The following is a 19818-nucleotide window of genomic DNA, read 5'->3' as shown; positions in this document are numbered from 1 at the left end:
TTCCTAACTGGAGAAGTCCGGCATCATAGAGACATTCCCAACAAAAAGGATTTTGCAGATAGCAAAATTATGCACCGTTATAGGTACCTAATTTGGCAAAAAACAAAACAAAAAGATAATAATAATACAGCATTACATGTGTGCATCATGGAAATGGTAATCCCAGAATTCATTGCTGTGAGGTAATTTAAAAAGTTAGCAACATGCTAACAGGTGTTATTTTAGTATTATTTATATTTTATTATAGTATTTATTAATATTTTGTTCCAGTTTAAATTCTAGTTTGAATTTTGGCATTCTATGTGCTTTTGTCATTTTTAAAATAAAAAAAATAATTTAGTTATTTTATATTATGTTATTTATACAATTTTTGAAATTTGAATAAATTAGTAAAGTTCTAATATTTATTTTATTTAATTTCAGCTTACAAAAATATTTTTAATAGTTAATTTTAGTTACTGACTCTAACATCAGACTCTGGGAGAGTTAGTTTAATCCTGTGTACTTGGGTGTGAAGGACCATTAATGTTGTTCCTTCTGTAGATAGTTAATAGACAGCAAGGTATCTCACTGAAGTTTGGAAGACAGCCAATCTCCTCTCTCCTCTTCACACTCATTACAGGGGAAGTGCCGCCCCCCGTTTAGTTTGCCACTGTACATTAGCATTCTCATTGCGAGCTGCTCAGTGGAAATGTGTGTTCCTTTGGCTTCCTGCCTCCCGTTAGTTAATGGAGTCAGACTCCACGTCTTTATTTGAATAATATATGTGCATGTTTCAGACAAATCACAGCTCTTAACTGATCATGCTTGATGGATTATGTCAGTGACCGCTCCATTGTCTTGATGTCATTTAATTTAAATGAAGGGCAATGCCCATATGGAGATTGAATGCTCTACTTTGTCAGCTGATGTCTCTGAATGGAGTTCCTCCAGTTCTCATGCAGCATACAGATGAACTGAGCCTGATTCACATCTGAGACTGCAGTGTATTGAAATGGATATTGATTTCAGATTTCAGTTACCAAGGAATATTTTAAGAACATTTAAAGACAAATGTTGAAGATTCTGCAATAAGTTTAATGCTTTATGCTTTAAAAATCAGAGTTGCTTTGCTGTCTACAATGCACATAAGCAGTTACCTTCACACAAGACACGTTCTTGCATTCAAAACAACTAGAGGTATTTTATCTGTGAAGGATGCCAAAAGTTTGGTATTGGTTAGATTTTTTAAATGTTTTTGAAAGAAGTCTTTAATGCTCACCAAAGCTGGTAGTTTTGTGAAATATTACATTTTAAAAGAACTTTTAAGTTTGAATATATTGTCAAATGTAATTTTAGTTTTCATTATCGTTACTCCAGTCTTCATTGTCAAATGGTCCTCCAGAAATCGATCTAATATGCCAATTTGATGCTCAAGAAATATATATAACTTTTGAATGGTAGTGTATATAATGCTGCTTTAGAATTTGACCAATATAATGTATTTTCCAAGGCAGCATAATTTAGGAACAACGTTGGAGTTGTGTTTGTGTTTTTCACAATTCAGAAGTCTTCTGTGAGCTCTGTAAAGAAGGACATGTTGTACTTTCACTGCTTCTTTTTCAGTGAATGTCAGCAAAATATCATTGTGTAACTGTTGGCAGACAAAGCTGACACGGTGGCCATTTGGCATCTCAAATATTCATGTTTTCAAGACCTGTGTCCGCGACACACCTAAATGGCCAGATGGAAGAGCCTGTACTGACTTTTGCTGCTGGGTGTAAATGTACTATTGCATTATGCAAGCGCCTCTCTCTGCTGCTGCAGTATTAACAGTGGAGTGAGCGTGGGTGTGTGCTAGTGAATGAACATTGAGGAAATACTTCTGCACTGGGCAGGAAGTGGAAGTTGCGCAACCCAGTTTGTATTACCTGTCGAGCTCTTAATATTGCATTTTTGTGTCTTTCAGAAAATAACCAGAATCGAATAATTACACGCCTTATTAATAATGATATAGTTTTATGCATTATACTAAGAAACTTTATTTAGCTAAGATGCATTCAAATGATCAAAAGTGACAGACATTTATAATATTGTAAAAGATTTCTATTTTAAAAAATAGGGCTAAAAAATGAAGATGTAATCGATTTATTTTTTATCTAATAAATGTAGCCTTGGTGACTTCTTTATTTTCTTTTTTTTATAATTAGCTTTTCAACTGCTGTCTTTTAGTTACATTTTATTTTTCATTTTTATTTGGGTCACTTTAAGATTTACAAAAATGTGTTTAGATCTATAGGTTTTTGTGCTAGTTTTAGTATACTAACCAGATTCCTATAAATGAGATGATTTTTGCACACAGAATGTGAGTGGATTTAGTTTTTTCTTGTTGTAGAAGCTGTCAGGAAGTCACAAAGCACTGGTGGAAATGCAGGACGATGTTTCAGAACTACTGCGCTCTGCAGTCCGGGAATACCCCCAAACAAAGGTGCACTTGTATGTAGATATCTCTGTGTGTGTGTGTTTATTGAGAGCATGCATGTAGTATGTATGGCCCATTTCTCACAGTCCGTGATGCACAAAAGCTTACAGGTCCTTTCGTAGTGTCTGTGTGAAAATGTTTATGTGTGTGTTCACTACTCCTGGGCCTCTGTCATTGTGCAGCATCTGTGTGTGTTTAGGGACAAAGTGATGGCTGACATTCTGTACATGTGAGAAAGAAAGCCATCCTCTCGCTAAAACACAAGCGTTGAGAGAAACCGCTGAATCAATGGAAATATTTCACCCTTAGAACCAGTCAAAATCTGATTACCACTGCAACTTCATACAACTTAGACCTCACACAAAACCGAGCCTTTAAAAGATAGAAAACAAGCCTCTCTTCTTTGACATCCTCCTGTGTGAGTGTTTTGCTTTGTCATGTGTGTGCCATTGTGTGCTGGATATACTTCCTAATGTATGCACTGCATTTACATTTAGCAGACGCTTTTATCCAAAGCAACTTATAAATGAGGACAATAGAAGCAATCAAAACCAACAAAAGAGCAATAATATGTAAGCACTGTGACGAGTCTCGCTTAGTCTTACACAGTTTTTTTTTAAATATTAAATAAAAATAAAACAAGTAGATAGAATAAAAAAAGAATAGAGAATGCTAGTGTTAGAGGGTAATTTTTAAATTAAATATAAAGAAAAGTTGAAAGAATAGAGAACGCTAGTGTTAGAGGATAATTTTTTGTAATAAATAAAAAGAAAATAAGTAGATTGAATAGAAAGAATAGAGAACGCTGGTGTTAGAAGGTTCTTTTTTAAATAAAAAGAAAACCAGTAGTATAATAGAAATAGAATAGAGAGTGTTGGAGCTATTGGAAATAGAATAGAGAGTGTTTTTTTAATTAAACAAATAAAAAAGATAGTATAGAACAAATAGAATAAAATTAGTTCTGTTCAAAATTTTGGGTTCAGTAAGAAAATACTTCTATTTAGCAAGGACGCATTAAATTGATCAAAAGTGACAGTAAAGACGGTTATGTTACAAAAAATTATATTTCAAATAAATGTACTTTTGAAATTTGATTTCATCAGAGAATCCTGAAACAAACTGGTTTCAACAAAATATTAAGTATCACAACTGTTTTTATCATTGAAAATAATAACAAGAAATGTTTATTGAGCAGCAAATCAGCATGTGCTGAAAATTCAGCTTTGTATCACAGGAATTAATTACATTTTAAAATGTATTAAAATAGAAAATGCTTATTTTAAATTGTAGTAATAGTTGACAATATTGGTGTTTTAATGTATTTTTGATCAAATAACGTTTAAACGTCTATGTAAATTTAGACATTGCATTTAGAGTAACCATTTTATTTCAAACTATGTGTGCTTGTTTTTTAGGGAAACCTTGAGCAAATTCAGGGGGGTTTGAACACCACTGAAGTTGGACTGCACCAGCTCACTGCTCTTGTGGACTGCCGCAGTTTGCACATGGTAAGTGTTTTAGAGTATATGACCACTTTGCACATACGGTTCCTCTCTGACTCTAAAATAACCATAAACATAACTATGGTTTATCACACCTGAGTTCAGTTTCTCTAGCCACACCCAGGCCTGATTACTGCCACACCTGTTCGCAAACAAGAAAACACATAAATAGGACCTGCCTGACAAAGTGAAGTAGATCAAAAGATCCTCAAAAGCTACACATCATGTTGAGATCCAAAGAAATTCAGGAACAAATGAGAAAGAAAGTAATTGAGATCTATCAGTCTGGAAAAGGTTATAAAGCCATTCTAAAGCTTTGGGACTACAGCGAACCACAGTGAGGGCCATTATCCACAAATGGCGAAAACATGGAACAGTGTTGAACCTTCCCAGGACTGGCCGGCTGATTAAAATTACCCCAAGTGCACAGCGACGACTTATCCAAGAGGTCACAAAAGACCCCACAACAACATCTAAAGAACTGCAGGCCTCACTTGCCTCAGTTAAGGTCAGTGTTCATGACTCCACCATAAGAAAGAGACTGGGCAAAAATGGCCTGCATGGCAGAGTTCCAAGACTAAAACCGCTGCTGAGCGAAAAGAACATAAAGGCTCGTCTCAGTTTTGTCAGAAAACATCTTGATGATCCCCAAGACTTTTGGGAAAATACTCTGTGGACTGACGAGACAAAAGTTGAACTTTTTGGAAGGTGTGTGTCCCATTACATCTGGCGTAAAAGTAACACAGCATTTCAGAAAAAGAACATCATACCAGCAGTAAAATATGGTGGTGGTAGTGTGATGGTCTGGGGCTGTTTTGCTGCGTCAGGACCTGGAAGACTTGCTGTGATAAATGGAACCATGAATTCAGCTGTCTACCAAAAAATCCTGAAGGACAATGTCCGGCCATCTGTTCGTGACCTCAAGCTGAAGCGAACTTGGGTTCTGCAGCAGGACAATGATCCAAAACACACCAGCAAATCCACCTCTGACTGGGTGAAGAAAAACAAAATGAAGACTTTGGAGTGGCCTAGTCAAAGTCCTGACCTGAATCCTATTGAGATGCTGTGGCATGACCTTAAAAAGGCGGTTCGTGCTCGAAAACCCTCCAATGTGGCTGAATTACAACAATTCTGCCAAGATGAGTGGGCCAAAATTCCTCCACAGCGGTGTAACAGACTCATTGCAAGTTATCATAAACGCTTGATTGCAGTTGTTGCTGCTAAGGGTGGCCCAACCAGTTATTAGGTTTAGGGGGCAAGCACTTTTTCACACAGGGCTATGTGGGTTTGGATTTTGTTTTCCCTTCATAATAAAACTTCATTCAAAAACTGCATGTGTTTACTTGTGTTATCTTTGATTAATATTTAAATTTGTTTGATGATCTGAAACATTAAAGTAAGACAAATATGCAAAAATAAAAAAAAAATCAGGAAGGGGGCCAACACTTTTTCTCACAACTGTATACTGTATAAGTTTCTATCTTCTATCTGCTCTAAACCTTACCAGCACTTACTGCTGCAGTCTGGAGCCTGTCCCCTTCTCTGAGATGATGGAGATGTCCGATATTTCGGGATTCAGTATGACTAGAGTTCCTCCTCAAGGCTGAGAGACAGGGGCCTGCTGTGTGGGAGGTCCTAGAAGTGCATCTCCTTCCCACGAGAAGAGAAAGTAACGGATAAAATATGGACTTTTGGAAATCCATTATACATTATTAATGGTGTTTTCATTCTGCAAAAGCAATAACACTTTACAGTCCAAACCGTACATCTGGGCCGTATGTGGGCGAGTTTGTGCTGGAGATGCAGAAGAGCGCCGGCAGGAAATACAAATGGAGCAGTTTTGCAGTTAATAATGACAGTAATTTGGAGGAAGGAAGACTCTGCAATGTTTCTATGATAGCAGCATGTGTAGGGCTGGTCGCGGTTCGGTCAAAAGTGAAGTGACATACTGCCAAGTATGGTGACCCATACTCGGAATTCGTGCTCTGCATTTAACCCATCCAAAGTGCACACACACCGCAGTGAACACACACCCGGAGCAGTGGGCAGCCATTTATGCTGCGGCGCCCGGGGAGCAGTTGGGGTTTTGGTGCCTTGCTCAAGGGCACCTCAGTCGTGGTATTGAGGGTGGAGAGAGCGCTGGACATTCACTCCCCCCACCTACAATCCCTGCCGGCCCGAGACGCGAACCCACAACCTTTGGATTACGAGTCTGACTCTCTAACCATTAGGCCACGACTTCCCCCATTCTTCAACATGTATTATTAAAAGACCTGTTTCTCTCTGCAGCATATGGTGCCGTCTAATGCAGGAAGTTCTCAGTTAGAGAGTCTAGCATTAGATATTATCATACTGTTTTAATTTCTTCTGTATCTATTATCCACATACCCAGCAGAGACTGGTTTCTGTGTATGTGCGCTGTTGCATCCAAGGCATTTAAAATGATAGTTGACCCAAAAATGAACATTATTCTGTCATTATTTTCTCATCCTCGTGATGCTCAAAACCTGTATCCTACTTTTGTGCTTCCGCTGATGAAACAAAGTCAATGATGGCAATGAGTGAATGATGACAGAATTTTCAGTGTTTGTGTGCAGTGCTGTAATTGTCTTTCTGTTTGTGTGCAGGATTATGTGCAGGCATTGACTGGAGTGTGTTATGATGGACTGGAGGGCCTGATCTACCTGGTGCTGTTCTCGTTCATCACAGCTCTCATGTTCACCTCCGTCGTCTGCAGTGTGCCACACACATGGCACAGCAAAAGGTGAGATCTGAAGAGAAAAAAATTCATAAATGTTACAAATATTATTATGGTTTTATATAATAATAGTTGTGAAAATTATTAATTATAGAGGGGTTATTATAGTTAAGTAAAAAAAAAAGTCATTAGTTAAGTCATTAGTATACATTAGTTTAATAATATTAAAACCGTGTGTGTGTGTGTGTATATATGTATATGTGTGTGTTGTATGTATACGTTATACCTACCTACAATTTTATGACAACTATACTATTACTAAAAGTAAGCATCTGATAGTGACCTTATACTATATATTCCCAACACTATATGACATGAAATATGTATTATCAGGCTTATAGTGCATTACAGAGAAAGCAGCAGTTTTGTTATTGTCATAAAATACATTGTTCTTTTCCCACACAAGTTAGTGTTAGCAGTATGACGCAGCCATTCAGTGGAACATCCTCATACACTTGGGAGGATTAAGCCAAAGATTAAACGACAGTGGAAGTAGTTAGTGGTGTGTTTGTGTGTCCATGGGCATTGTTACGAAGACTAAGATTGGACACCTCGTGCTCCCGTCACGCTCTTTGGTCAAAATCTAAACGGAAACAGCTGCCTTGCTCCATCTCTTCCTGTTCTTCCTTCCAAGCGCTCTGTGTGGGAATCGCTCACATCTTCCTCCCATAATTATATAAACTGCAATAATTTCCCGGTCCAGGCCCATGTGGCTGATCTCCCAGGACAGGCCTGCATCAGGCAAACAGGATTACACTGGAAGAGATAGAAAGGACAAAAGACGCCAGCTTAAGCATATTATGTAATTATCACACTCATAAGTGTGTGTCTCATAGTACACAGCTATTCACACTACCTCTTCATTATAGATAATTAGCAGTTTCTGAATATGAGTTTAGGCAGGCTGTGGCAGGCCATGCAGTATGGAGGTAGACACTGATTATATCAACTGTGTGAAGTTGAGAAACATTTTGTAAAATTTGACGTTAGTGCATGCATTTTTATGTGCAAATATTTTTTTGTTGGTGTTTAAGGTGCACACAGGCTTTTTTATAATCTTTTAAAATGTAATAGTCCTTTTTTTATACAATGAAAAAGCTTGATGTCACATTAAGTCAGGCGCCCTAGACCAGCACAACATTTAAAGTGCGAAATGTGCTCCAACTAAATGCCATAAAAGTATAATTATTTTTGTCATGAAACCTAGTACTGAAAATTCTGCCTTGGTGTGAACAAATTGTTTACTGGATCACTTCTGAGTTTACTTTTGTGGACAATAATGCAACCACACTTTATGCCAGGTATAATTTTCACGTGTTGGCTGGAGTTGTACTGAAGCTGAACTACTGTATACTGAATAGTTCAAGTATAGTAGAATAGTTCATCAAGCTACCATGTCCAGCAGGGGGCGGCCCAGATCTGTATATTTAAAGCACCACACTCTGTTTCACAGCCTTTCTGATAGTGTTAATTTTTCTCTCTCTGGTCACCATCAGCTTTTTCATTTATGTTCATTAAGCTAACACAGTGCAGATACATCTCATACTGTTCCTGGTAGCATGTAATCCTAAAAAGAGTCACTGATGCAGGTTTTTGTGTGGTTCCAGGCTTTCCCTCAAACAATATGTCCTCCCTCTTGGCCAAATACATGCTGCTCTCTTTGTTCCCTGTGGCTGAAAGCAAGCAGAGCAGCACATGCCTTTATGTGGACTTGATGTGCTCTTCCTGTTTGTCATTAGTAACACAGCAGAGAGCGCCCTCTTTTGTTCACACCACAGTGTGACGCATTGATAGTGAAGATCAGATGGAATTTATTAATGTACAGTTGGTCATATTATAGTGGTATGATTCATTATCAATGCAAATTACTAATCAAAAAATAAGTTTTGATATATTTACAGTTGGAAATTTACAAAATATATTAATTGAACATGATCTTTACTTAATATCCTAATGATTTTAGGCATAAAAGAAAAATCAATTATTTTGACCCATACAGTGTATTTTTGGCTATTGCTACAAATATATCTGTGTCATATATTTGCTCGAGATATAACTATTTGAACATTTGAAATCTGAGGGTGCAAAAAAAATCTAAATATTGAGAAAATAGCCTTTAAAGTTGGCCAAATGAAGATCTTAGCGATGCATATTACCAATAAAAAAATAAGTTTTTATATATTTATAGTAAATAAATATCTTCATGGAACATGAGCTTTTCTTAATATCCTAATAATTTTTGGCATAATTTTTTTTTATAGTATTGACCCATAATTTTGGCTATTGCTACCAATATAGGCCTACCTGTGCTACTTATGACTGCTTTTGTGCTCCAGGGTCACATATGTTTAGTGACATGTTAACACTGTAGTTCCAAAGTTTGGGGTTGTAAGACTTTTTATAATGCTTCTAAAAGAAGTTGTAATGTTGTAATCCAGGCTGTAATGTACCACATGATCCTTCAGAAATCATTTTAATATGCTGATTTGCTGCTCAATGTTGAAAATAGTTGTGCTGCTCAATAATTTTCTAGAAACTGTGATGCATTTTTAATATTCACAATTGAATGTGTCCCTGATATATAAAAAAAAAACCTTACCGACCCCAACATTTTTAACAGAAAATTTATTTGTTCATTTATTTATATTTTGTCCATTTACTCATTCATTGATTCATTATGCATTGCTGTGATTTACTGCATTGCTCATTTTTAGCATCAAGAAAACTTTCAATAAAATGACATGATTTTTACCTGACAGTATTTCCTTTTTGTTCTGGAGGTGGTGCTAATCAACAGCAGGGGTTTTACTTCTACCGAGTCTTGGGTACAGATAAGAACTCTCTGATCTCTTGAGGGGTCCTGTCTGCGCTTTGACGCTGCTTGTCAGCTATATGCAGTCTCTAACACTGCTAACTGGCAGTTTTACTCCAATTCACACTCCCACAGCGATCACGGCTTGTGCTTTCACTAGTTGCGTGACATTGGGCTGTGTTGACAGATTAAACAATATCAACCTACAGCTTATGTCCTATGAAATCAATGAAGTATCACCACTGAGCTCAAGTCAGGTTGAGCTGATGGATCCCTGTAATAAATTGCTTTGAATAAAAGCGGTTATTTGATTCCAGCTAAAAGTAATGTGTCTGTTGTTTGTGTTTGTGTTTGTGCATACAGGCCTGATGAGGACAGTGAGGAGGAGTCCATGGCTCCTGGAGGCAGACAGAATCATGATAACCTGTACCAGGTGCACATGCCCAGTCTCTACAGCTGCGGCAGCAGCTACGGCAGCGAGACCAGCATCCCTGCAGGAGCACACGCTGTCAGCAACGCTCCTGTTACTGAGTACATGTGAGTTAAACACACACACACACCTGTATGATGTCAACAACCAATACCTATGAACACATACAGGTCACCTTTTCCGTTCTGTGAGGGATCCATGAAGTTTTTGAAGAAATAGCCTGATATTCAAGTTGACCAATACTTCTTACTGATGCTCACACATTTTCTATTACATCTCTTTTTGGTTCTTCCATGTGCCACCATTCATTTATAAATGATAAACTCGTAGTCATTTAAGTGAAACTTTTATTTGTCACCTAAAACGATTATGGAAATAAATACACCACTATATAGATCACAAAACTGCTTTGTATAATGATTGCGCTTAATAATAATAAGCTCATATTTTTTTCTAATACTACTACTTTTACTGAATTGTAAAACAATTCTATTCATCAAAATATCCTGAAGGCAGCAAGTGCTAAGCAGCACTGTTTCAACATTGATGATGATAATAATAGATGTTTCTTGAGCAGCAAATGAGCATATCAGAATGATTTCTGGAGGATCATGTGATACTGAAGACTAAAGTAATGACGCTGAAAATTTAGCTTTGACATCACGGGAATAAATTACATTTTAATATATATTCAAATAACAAACAGTTCTTTTAAATTATAATAATATTAATACTTCCCGATCCCAAAATGGTAGTGTAAATGAACAAGTACAATAAATTTGAAATAGATTAATAACATTAATGCAAGAGGATTTTGGATCTTTGTAAAAAGTGTGTGTCTCATTTCCAGGACCCAGAATGCAAACTTCCAGAACCCTCGCTGTGAGAACACTCCTCTGATCGGGAGAGAATCTCCTCCTCCATCTGTAAGTATCTGCACTCCTCCTCAGTGAATGACGGCACACACAAACATACAATAATCACAAACACACTAACGCACAAACCACAGAGTCATTTTGACAGCCTGAATCCTTAAATACTCACCTCAAATAGCACGTTCTTGTAGTTTGCTTGTTTAAATCAGTGATCTCCCCCACTGTAGTTTCACTGTACACAGCAAGTCATTACAAAGAGCCCTGAACTCTGTTCAAGTAAATGTCTAATTAAATGATTAAGTTGAGTAAGCAGACCTTTCAAGCCAACTGCTGTTGGACAACAACTGCTGTTGGGAACTTCATGCTTGCCCAATCTTACAGAACAGTTTATGTAAAGTGGTGATGTATAGCTATAAATCAATGTCGCATTTATTTTTTTGTGTGTGAGGAAAAGGAGAACAAAGATTTTGAGCCAGCTGCCCACTTACCGACTCAAAACACCTTGATAACTGAAGCGAGATATCAACACGGTCACCTGTAATTGCTGAAATTGGGTTGTTAAACTCCGACATGGAAGAGGGGTGATTGATTACATGAGTGCCTCTGACATTTCACATAGACGTTTAATGTGTTTCAACACCTCTTTTTGGGAGCCAATCAATATGAAGTTCGCAAAATAAGAACTAGAGCTCAATGCAAACATTAGCACCATGGACAGCAGTCTTGCTGTACTCTTTGCAATTAACATTTCTGAGGAAAAAACATTTAAAAGAGTGGTGTGGCCAAGAGTTCAGACAGTATGGATTTTCAGTTTCATTCTTGTCTGCAGGAATCCGCCAACCCAGAAACTATAGTTGTTAATAGTTGGTGGGTCTGTTAGCATTCACTCATTAACAGACACTAATAATGTCAGCAGGTGACTAATTATTTGAGTACTTGTTCTGCACCACCTAGTCGACTAGTAAAAACTAAAATAGGTTTTCTTTTGAGCAACTGCCTGCCATAAGCACCAAAATAAGTTCACTTAAATCTTGGCATCACAACTGTGAACATTAGGTGGCGCTGTGAATACATAATGTTGAGGAGATAATGACGTGTGCTTTCAGACACACATTATTTTGGTTTTCAAGGTTTTCTTAACATTTACCGTTGTTTGACGAATTTTCCTGGGCGAAATCCAGTCATTTAGTGTGAAGGTGAATGATGTCCTTATGCAGATTTCACAACGGGTTCAAGTTCAACAGAAAACTGCTTGGTTTGAAAGTGACTTCTGTCTGAGCTGTGCTTCGTACATCGCTACATTATTGACGTTAAGACAATGGCACTATTTTTTTTGGCGACATTTTGCTAATGTTACATTTCCTTATTTGGTGTATTTGGAATTATGCATTACATTATTTTTATGTCTAATTTCACATACATATACTCATCTTGTTTTACTTTTTTTTAAAGATTTATTTTTGGGATTTTATGCCTTTACTATGATAGGATAGTAGCTAGACAGAAAGCGAACTGTGAGAGAGAAAGGGGGATGGGATTGGGAAAGGTCAAAAAGCCGGGACTCAAACTCTGGACACCCGAAGCGCAGTGGCACTGTATATTGGTGCGCTGCTCACAAGACTATTGGCGCTGACAATTGCATTTTCATTTTTGACAAATCAGTTATATGACCACAAATTTACTCTGTTTTTAAGAAACATTATCACTGGACAAACTTTAAATGAAGCTAAAAATCTGTGTTAAAATGAGTTGGCTGGTAATTTAGATGAGATATAGATTGTCAGGACTTGCTGATGTAAGTTAACCCCACTCACACGTGTACTTGTGTCCCCTCACACCCTCGTGTCTGGTCTTGTGTCTTCTAGTCTAGACGCTGCACGTGTTTTTGTGTGTGTGTGTGTGTGTGTGTGTGTGTTTGGGAGTGCATGTGTACGTGTTTCTTGTGCGCTGGAGAAGCAGTCAGTGGTGTCTATCTGCTCTACAGCTTCTTGTCATTTTCTTTTCTGCAAACCCACACAGTTGTATTTGACATCCATGGACAGTAACAGCCGTCACAGCTGGCAGTTAAAGCCATCGGAGAGTTCCCGCTCGTTTTGGTAACAGCCTCGGCTATTCCAACAGGTACTCATATGCCCCACTCCCACTTATTGGCCCACCTTCCTCCCTATAAAAACAAAAAACACAACAGCGTGATTCCTTCCCAAGCCACCCTCACTCTGACCCAAGCAAGCTGCCCTCGCCCCTGGTGTTTTTGTCATGTGGTTCTCCCTCCACCTGCATTAACTCTTCACGTATCTGACAGAGAATCCCATTTCCAAGAACACAGAGGAATAAATGCATTAAGGCAGACATTAAGGGAGAGAACTGCTTTTTAATTTAGTTTGGCTAATGATTAGCATCCTAAAGGTGCATTCACACTGACAGTCATTAAATTGATGGAGGTCACTGAGCCACTGTGCTATTAATTTGTAATTCACTGTTACTCATTTCAGTGAAAATCAGCAATTCTCGGTCAAGTTTTATTTGAATGTTTCCTTGTTACAGTGCAGTTACACTAATAAGCACTGAGTAATATTAATAAGCAATCTCTGTCAGTGTAAACAAAAGTACTGTATTGTCCTGTAGTCGTGTTTTGTGTAATATTAGTTGCTTCTTTCACAAGTGATTAGTACTTTTTATCTTGAAAAAGTAAATATTATTAGGTAGTCCTATTAGGGATGCATTATTACTGGTATCAGTATCGGCATGATGTGTTGAAATTTGAGTTTTGACTAAGATCTGTCAGCTCTAGTCGCTACATATTCATCTGTAAACTGATGATGATTAGTGTACACTGGATTTGAATGTACAGATTAGACTTGTCTTTCATTTAGAAACAAGTTGTTCATACCTGTCTGAGGGAATGACTCATTATCTTAGTATTAAGACTATTTGCAGCTGTTTGAACTAACATTTTGCAAATGTAATCGGCAGATAGAGCAATCAGCCAGTTAGATTCATGCCACACTTAAACACCTCAGTAAGAATAAAATAAGTTTAAGGGAATCAAAAGAGGATTTACGTTAGTATTAGGGTAATTTTAGGTCTAGAAACATGAAGATGTGTCTCCTCATTTTTGTTTATCAAATCATGTTAGTGGTTAGGTTACATGTAAGAAAAGAAAAAAAAATAGAAAAGTAGTATTTGTACTTGTGTTTATCTGTTCACTCTATCAAAACAGCAAGCAGTCAAAGTTGAAATGTGCATTTATTTGCCATTTAATCACCAATAAATTAATAAATACTAATTGCACTAGTTCAGTCTCTGCAGGCACATTAATATTGCATCTACAAGGCTGTCTAAATGATTCTGGGTGTGCTGTGACAGACTTTATTATTATTATTTTGTTCATTTTATTATGATACATTTATTTTTATGATAGTTTTTTTCTGTTACTACATTACACCTGTTATTAAAATCCACCATGGGCGGATAAGTGTCGTTTTAGTATCATTTGAGATACATCAATTCATCATTTATAGATAATTTCCTTGGTTTTTTGTGTTTTTGTCATTTTTATTACAGTTCCCCAAATATGTCTACATAGTTTTTATTCAATTTTATCCCCGTTTTACTTTTTATTATTTTATTTATTTATTTTCATTTTTTGTTGTTGTTGTTATTTTGATATTTTAACTTAACTAACACACTCATTATGCCAAAACAAAGTCTTTCAATGTACAGCTTCCAATCAAAACATTTTTAAAGCGTGTATTGTGCATTAGGGATGCACAACATACAATATCCATAGCATTTTTCTTATTAGCTGATATTTTTATAATTTTTGGCATCATAATTGGTTTACGTAGTTGTGCATGCTAAATGTCTGTTTTTACATATAGATTACTACCTAATCTTTAAATTAATCTAATAACACTTTTGAATGAATTTTCCGCAAATTTTAACATTAACATGATAAAGTATGTTTTTTTCATTTATAATAATTTAATTATGAAATCAAAGTCATTTACAGTTCATCCCTAATATACATCCATGCAAACATGAAGCATCTGTTTTTAATACCAGGTATTAACAGTGCCACTGTGACAGCCAGGCATGTTCACACTTATTTGCACTATCTATAGCATGTTCTTTTGTGTGAAAACGAAGTCTAAAATCTTAATGATTTTGTTTTTTTATTTCTCGATGTTTGTCTCTCTCCAGTACACATCCAGCATGCGGGCCAAGTACCTGGCCAACGCCCGGCCCGACCCCAACAGCAGCACCTCCGCAAACTAGAGGAACACTCTCTTCTTTCCCTTCATTCTAAAGCTCCCACTCACCCACATGTTGTTCCCACAGCCCAGACCGGTTTCACCCCAGGCCCACCCATCCATCCAGCCATGCTGATCTTTGATGCGTGCTCTCCAACCCAGCTGATAAAGGACGTCCTTGCATCATGTAAATACTGCTGTCAGAAGAATGTTCCAGAGGCCTCTTGCGCTGTTTCCAGATGGCCGGTTCAGTTCAGGCAGCTAGTAGGGTTACTCTCAGCCCTGAGTGCTTGTGTGTGAGCGTCTGTAATGAGTATGAACTTCATTACCTACAGATACATTGAGTGACGTGTGTGTGTGTTGATCCATGCTGCCCTTGCTCATTTGTGGTGCTCTTGCCAGAGGTTCAGAAAGGTCCAAAACTGAAGCACTGGACTGGGTTTAACGCCCATAACCCTACATTCCTGCGTAGCCTCTGTCCTCTGGTCATTTGAAGTAATGTGACCTTCTCCATTGGCAGGACCTACTGCCACATCCCAACTCTACCGTTTACATCAGTGGCATCTACTGTAATATCACTGAACCGATCTAATCTGAACAGTGTGAGAGCAGTGAGAATTTTCCCAGAATTCAATAATTGGGTTCCACTTCTTTTGGCTTAGATAGCGGTTTTTAAATAAACAGTAGCTGTTCTAATGAAATGGTGCGAGAAAGAAGTCCAAAAACATACTCTACTCTAGTAAACAAATGCAAACGCCAAGAATGCGTTGACTCATTGTACTTGCTTTGGCACTAACCTCCATACTCAAGGGGGTGCTACACCTATTATGTTTTATTCACTGCATTACTAATATAGTCCACTTAAATAAGTGAAAGAAAAGGAGTGAGTGTTGGATAATTTGCTGGAGCGGTGAACGCCATCTACTGGCAAGTTGCAGAATATATTCAGCATGACTCTCGCAGTGCATTTGTATTCAGTAGCAGCTAGCCATTGAGTGTACATCAGTTGCAGTGAATTATGGAAGTGAGTGTACTTGATTATGTTCACTGTAGTTGCAGACACCAAATAGTGCACTATATTTCAGGCACAGCCCAAGTTTCTCTTCAAAAAGTTGCTTTTTCACAACTCAAATGGACCTTAAAGATAAAAATTTGACTGGAAATTCATGGAAATGCTTGCTTTAGCAGACTTGTTGCGATACGGATTCCAGTGTAATGTATGAAATCAAGCTTGAGTTAGCATGGTTAGCTTTTGTATTTTTGTACTTGTGTAAAGTATGTTTCTGGCCTAAATCTGTAGCATACGCTGGTTGTGAGGAGAAGATATTTTTTGAGTTTTCATCTCATTTACAGGCTTGAGTTTTCAGTGAGAAATTATGGTTTGTAGATGTTTACCTATTGAAATTCTTGTTGGCTTCTTCTCAATACACATGGACTGAATTAATCCAACTACTCATTTAACTGGGCTGTATCCACTGCCATTACTGGAAAACCTGGACAACCAGAGCTGGAAAAAAACAGCCTAACAAAGAGAAAGTTGAGGAAACCTCATCAGATAGTTGACCAAACCTTGATGACCTGGATTTTGACCAAACGCTGATGATCTGGACAACCTCAAACTGCTTTTATATCCAAGTACTTTCAGTCTGAATACAACAGAACTCTAGAATTGCTTAGTCTGATGCTGGGATCGCATCTGAACATTACATTTGTCCTAATACTGTACAAACATAGACACTGGGACCAGCTTGGACAATTTGACATCGCTTATGTGTTCTAGGAAAGAAGCTGGGAGAACTTCATTGTAGTGTACACAATGTAAACTTAACATTTGGACCTTAATTTTGCTGATCAGTTTAGTCCTGAGGAAAGGGGACACCAGTATGGCAGGAAGTAAAGTCATCAGTGTCCTGTCTATTGTTTTTTTTTTTTTCGTTCAACGAAATGGAAGAGAGCTGCAAGCCTCAGTAACTTGTGCTGTAATTCAGTGTGACTTTCAAAGCCCGCAATTTCCTGGGCTTTTTGCTTCTGTACCACAAATTGCTTTCATTCCCAGAGTTGAGAGGAAACTTGCCATCCCAGAAGAAGATATAAAAGTGATGTGCTGTCAGCCAGAATATTTTCTCCTTGATGAGAGCACAGACATACAGGAGGCTGGCATGTGATCAGGGTGAACTCCCTTTCTCCTCAAAAGACCTCTCTCTGATGTTGTAGACCGAGTCTAGTATGAACATGTCTCCCCTCTGGACCTCATAAAGTCGTGCCAATGTTCTCATATCGTGGGCACCTTTGGTCCCACCTTCACCCACACCTCAGGACTGACTGCCTCCTTCCTCATACTGCCAACATCTCAATTTCAGGACACCTAGTTCAGGTCATATCCTTACCATTTCAACAAAAAGCAGTCAAAAATGCTGCATTTTTATTATCCACATGCTCCAAATTCATAATGATAAAGGTTCGTAATTCATGAAATATAGATAAAGCATTGGTTTGGTGATTCATTCTTATTGTTGATTCCAGATTTCCATCTCATAGAGATCTGCGTTTGCTCTGCATGCATGCTGTTTAAATGCGGACTAATAACAAATGCCAATGTGACAGCATTGCTCCTGAGGTCCCAGACTTTTATGAAAACAAGCAAGAACTTCATGGAGAAGAACAGAGCCTTGTATTGTGTTCTTCAGCAATTATTGGACCATGTGAGTTCTTTTGCTGCTTTCTCAAAGGCATGGTCATCCTATAAACATGGAGTGGAACCATGTTGTGTGCTACTGACGCTTGCATTGCTTTCTCGATTTATGCTTTTGTGATCAATGATGAGGTCCATACGTCCTCGACTGTGCCAATAACCGACAGCTTTCCTATATCTAAATGTTTCGCATCTTTGAAGTGCACTCTCGGGAGCTCTGTGTGGCCTGAGCAACCAGATGAGACACCTGTGAACATGAGCCTGACGTTGTGGGAGTATTTTTATTTTTCTGTTAGTGATGATGCATTCTCTGTTTTTGTCACCATTTACTCCTTGGTAATGTCATACTGCAAAAATAATGTATATACAATATACTGATCAAATGTTTGATGAAATTGGACATGAAAATGTGATATCATAGTACAAACAGGATTTGTTTTTAATTACTTTTTATTTGAATTTCATAGTCCTCGTGGCATATTTTAGACATATTAGGAAGCACAAAATATTTTGTCTCTTTCATGCGAATTAAAGATGTTTTTATATGACTTCACTGTAGGATGAACTTGTTTCAGTTACTAAAATATTGTAAACGTAAAACCTGTGGTTTTATTGAGCTTGAACTCTGTGTTTTCAGATTAAACCTAACATTAACTGATGATGTGTCTTTTATGTTCAACTGCATGTTTTATTTTAATTCATGTCTACAGATTACATTATTTTAATGGTAACCTTTCAGACTAATCCAAGATCATAAGAAGGTTTATTGCATTTAATTAGGAAGTAAGATCACTTTATTCTTCATCTTTAGCTTTCTTGTCATTAATAAGTTTTAATACTATCATAGTATTTATAGTTATATCGCTTATTCAAGGATTTTGTGTTTATAAAAAGCTGACATTTTATATAAATTCTGAATGTATTTCGTTAAGATTGCACATTTATTATTTGTACTAACTGACACCCCTGTGGCTCATGGGTAATACCGACTCAGTTCTAGGATTTAAACACAAGAAGGCAGTATTGTCATTCAACAGAAGGTACATGGACAGATTGTTATACAAGCTTACTTAGACCTACTCCCTACTACTCAAAACAAAACTGTGGGCATTAGTAAGTAAAACACAGGGTTTTCATTTGAATCAAATTTTGTTTAAAATAATAAAAATAATTTTGGGAAATGATCCAAAAAAATCCATTGCATTGCAATGTGGGATGCAGTTCTCTAGATAAGACGTACCTCTATTAAAATGTAAAAATAAATAAGTGTATACTAATTACTGCTGAATTTGTATTCTGTTCTGAATTTTGTTATATTAATAATAATTAAAGAATTACTATATATTAATGTATTTTAGTTGTATAAAATAAAAATAATAGACTACATATATATGTAACATTATTACGTTATTTAATATGTAATTAATGGCAATAAATGATTATGTATTTGATTCGCCCTGATTTATTTTTTTTATTCAAATTTCCTTTCTAAAAAATCTTACTGTTTATATACACTCAGAAAGCCTTCCAGTTTTATGGAACTGCACACACCAGCCACTAGTCAGGTCACTATAATAACACAGAACATGGAGATATCACTCAATTAATTAACTTGCAGTTTTTATGATTTAGTTAATTATTAGCTTTTCATCACCTCACAAACCTCATGCTGTTCTTTCAAGAACCCCAGCTCAGGAAACCTTGGCGTAATGTGATGTTTACTGCAATTCATGATGCTCACAACAAAGAGTGGAAAATATTTTCTTACGGGTTAGGTCAAAGTATTCTAAAAGCCTACTACTACTACTAACTACAAGCAATATGGTGTTCATACATTGCAGTTTGAAGATGAGTATTGGCATTTGGTAATCTAGGCTGCTAGTTACATGGTTGTGAATCACATTGAATTTGATTTGCCTTTGTTGTATTGATCTGTTAAGACTTGCTTTAAATGGGATGGTTTGACATTTAACTAAAAAATTCCTAGAAATTCACTGATGTTTACTTCCCTGATTGTAGGATTGGTTGAAGTTTG

The 19818-nt window shown here is 37.1% G+C and overlaps 1 protein-coding gene across 2 annotated transcripts in view; it reads left to right on the top strand.

The window, feature by feature from the left end:
• Nucleotides 1-18442, top strand: part of ttyh3a (tweety family member 3a) — a 65406-nt gene extending 46964 nt beyond the window's left edge. For both annotated transcript variants that reach the window (XM_079415202.1, XM_079415203.1), the window contains 6 exons: nucleotides 2375-2467; nucleotides 3877-3969; nucleotides 6591-6727; nucleotides 9897-10070; nucleotides 10814-10889; nucleotides 15042-18442. In XM_079415202.1, coding sequence (XP_079271328.1) covers nucleotides 2375-2467; nucleotides 3877-3969; nucleotides 6591-6727; nucleotides 9897-10070; nucleotides 10814-10889; nucleotides 15042-15116 — 648 coding nt within the window. In that variant the 3' untranslated portion in view covers nucleotides 15117-18442. The remainder of the gene's footprint in view (nucleotides 1-2374; nucleotides 2468-3876; nucleotides 3970-6590; nucleotides 6728-9896; nucleotides 10071-10813; nucleotides 10890-15041) is intronic.
• Nucleotides 18443-19818: the final 1376 nt, after the last annotated feature.

Source organism: Barbus barbus (genome assembly GCF_936440315.1).
Source record: "Barbus barbus genome assembly, chromosome: 4".
Taxonomy (NCBI): domain Eukaryota; kingdom Metazoa; phylum Chordata; class Actinopteri; order Cypriniformes; family Cyprinidae; genus Barbus; species Barbus barbus.
Note: the sequence above shows the minus strand (reverse complement) of the source record. Positions and strands in the feature narration are given on the sequence as shown.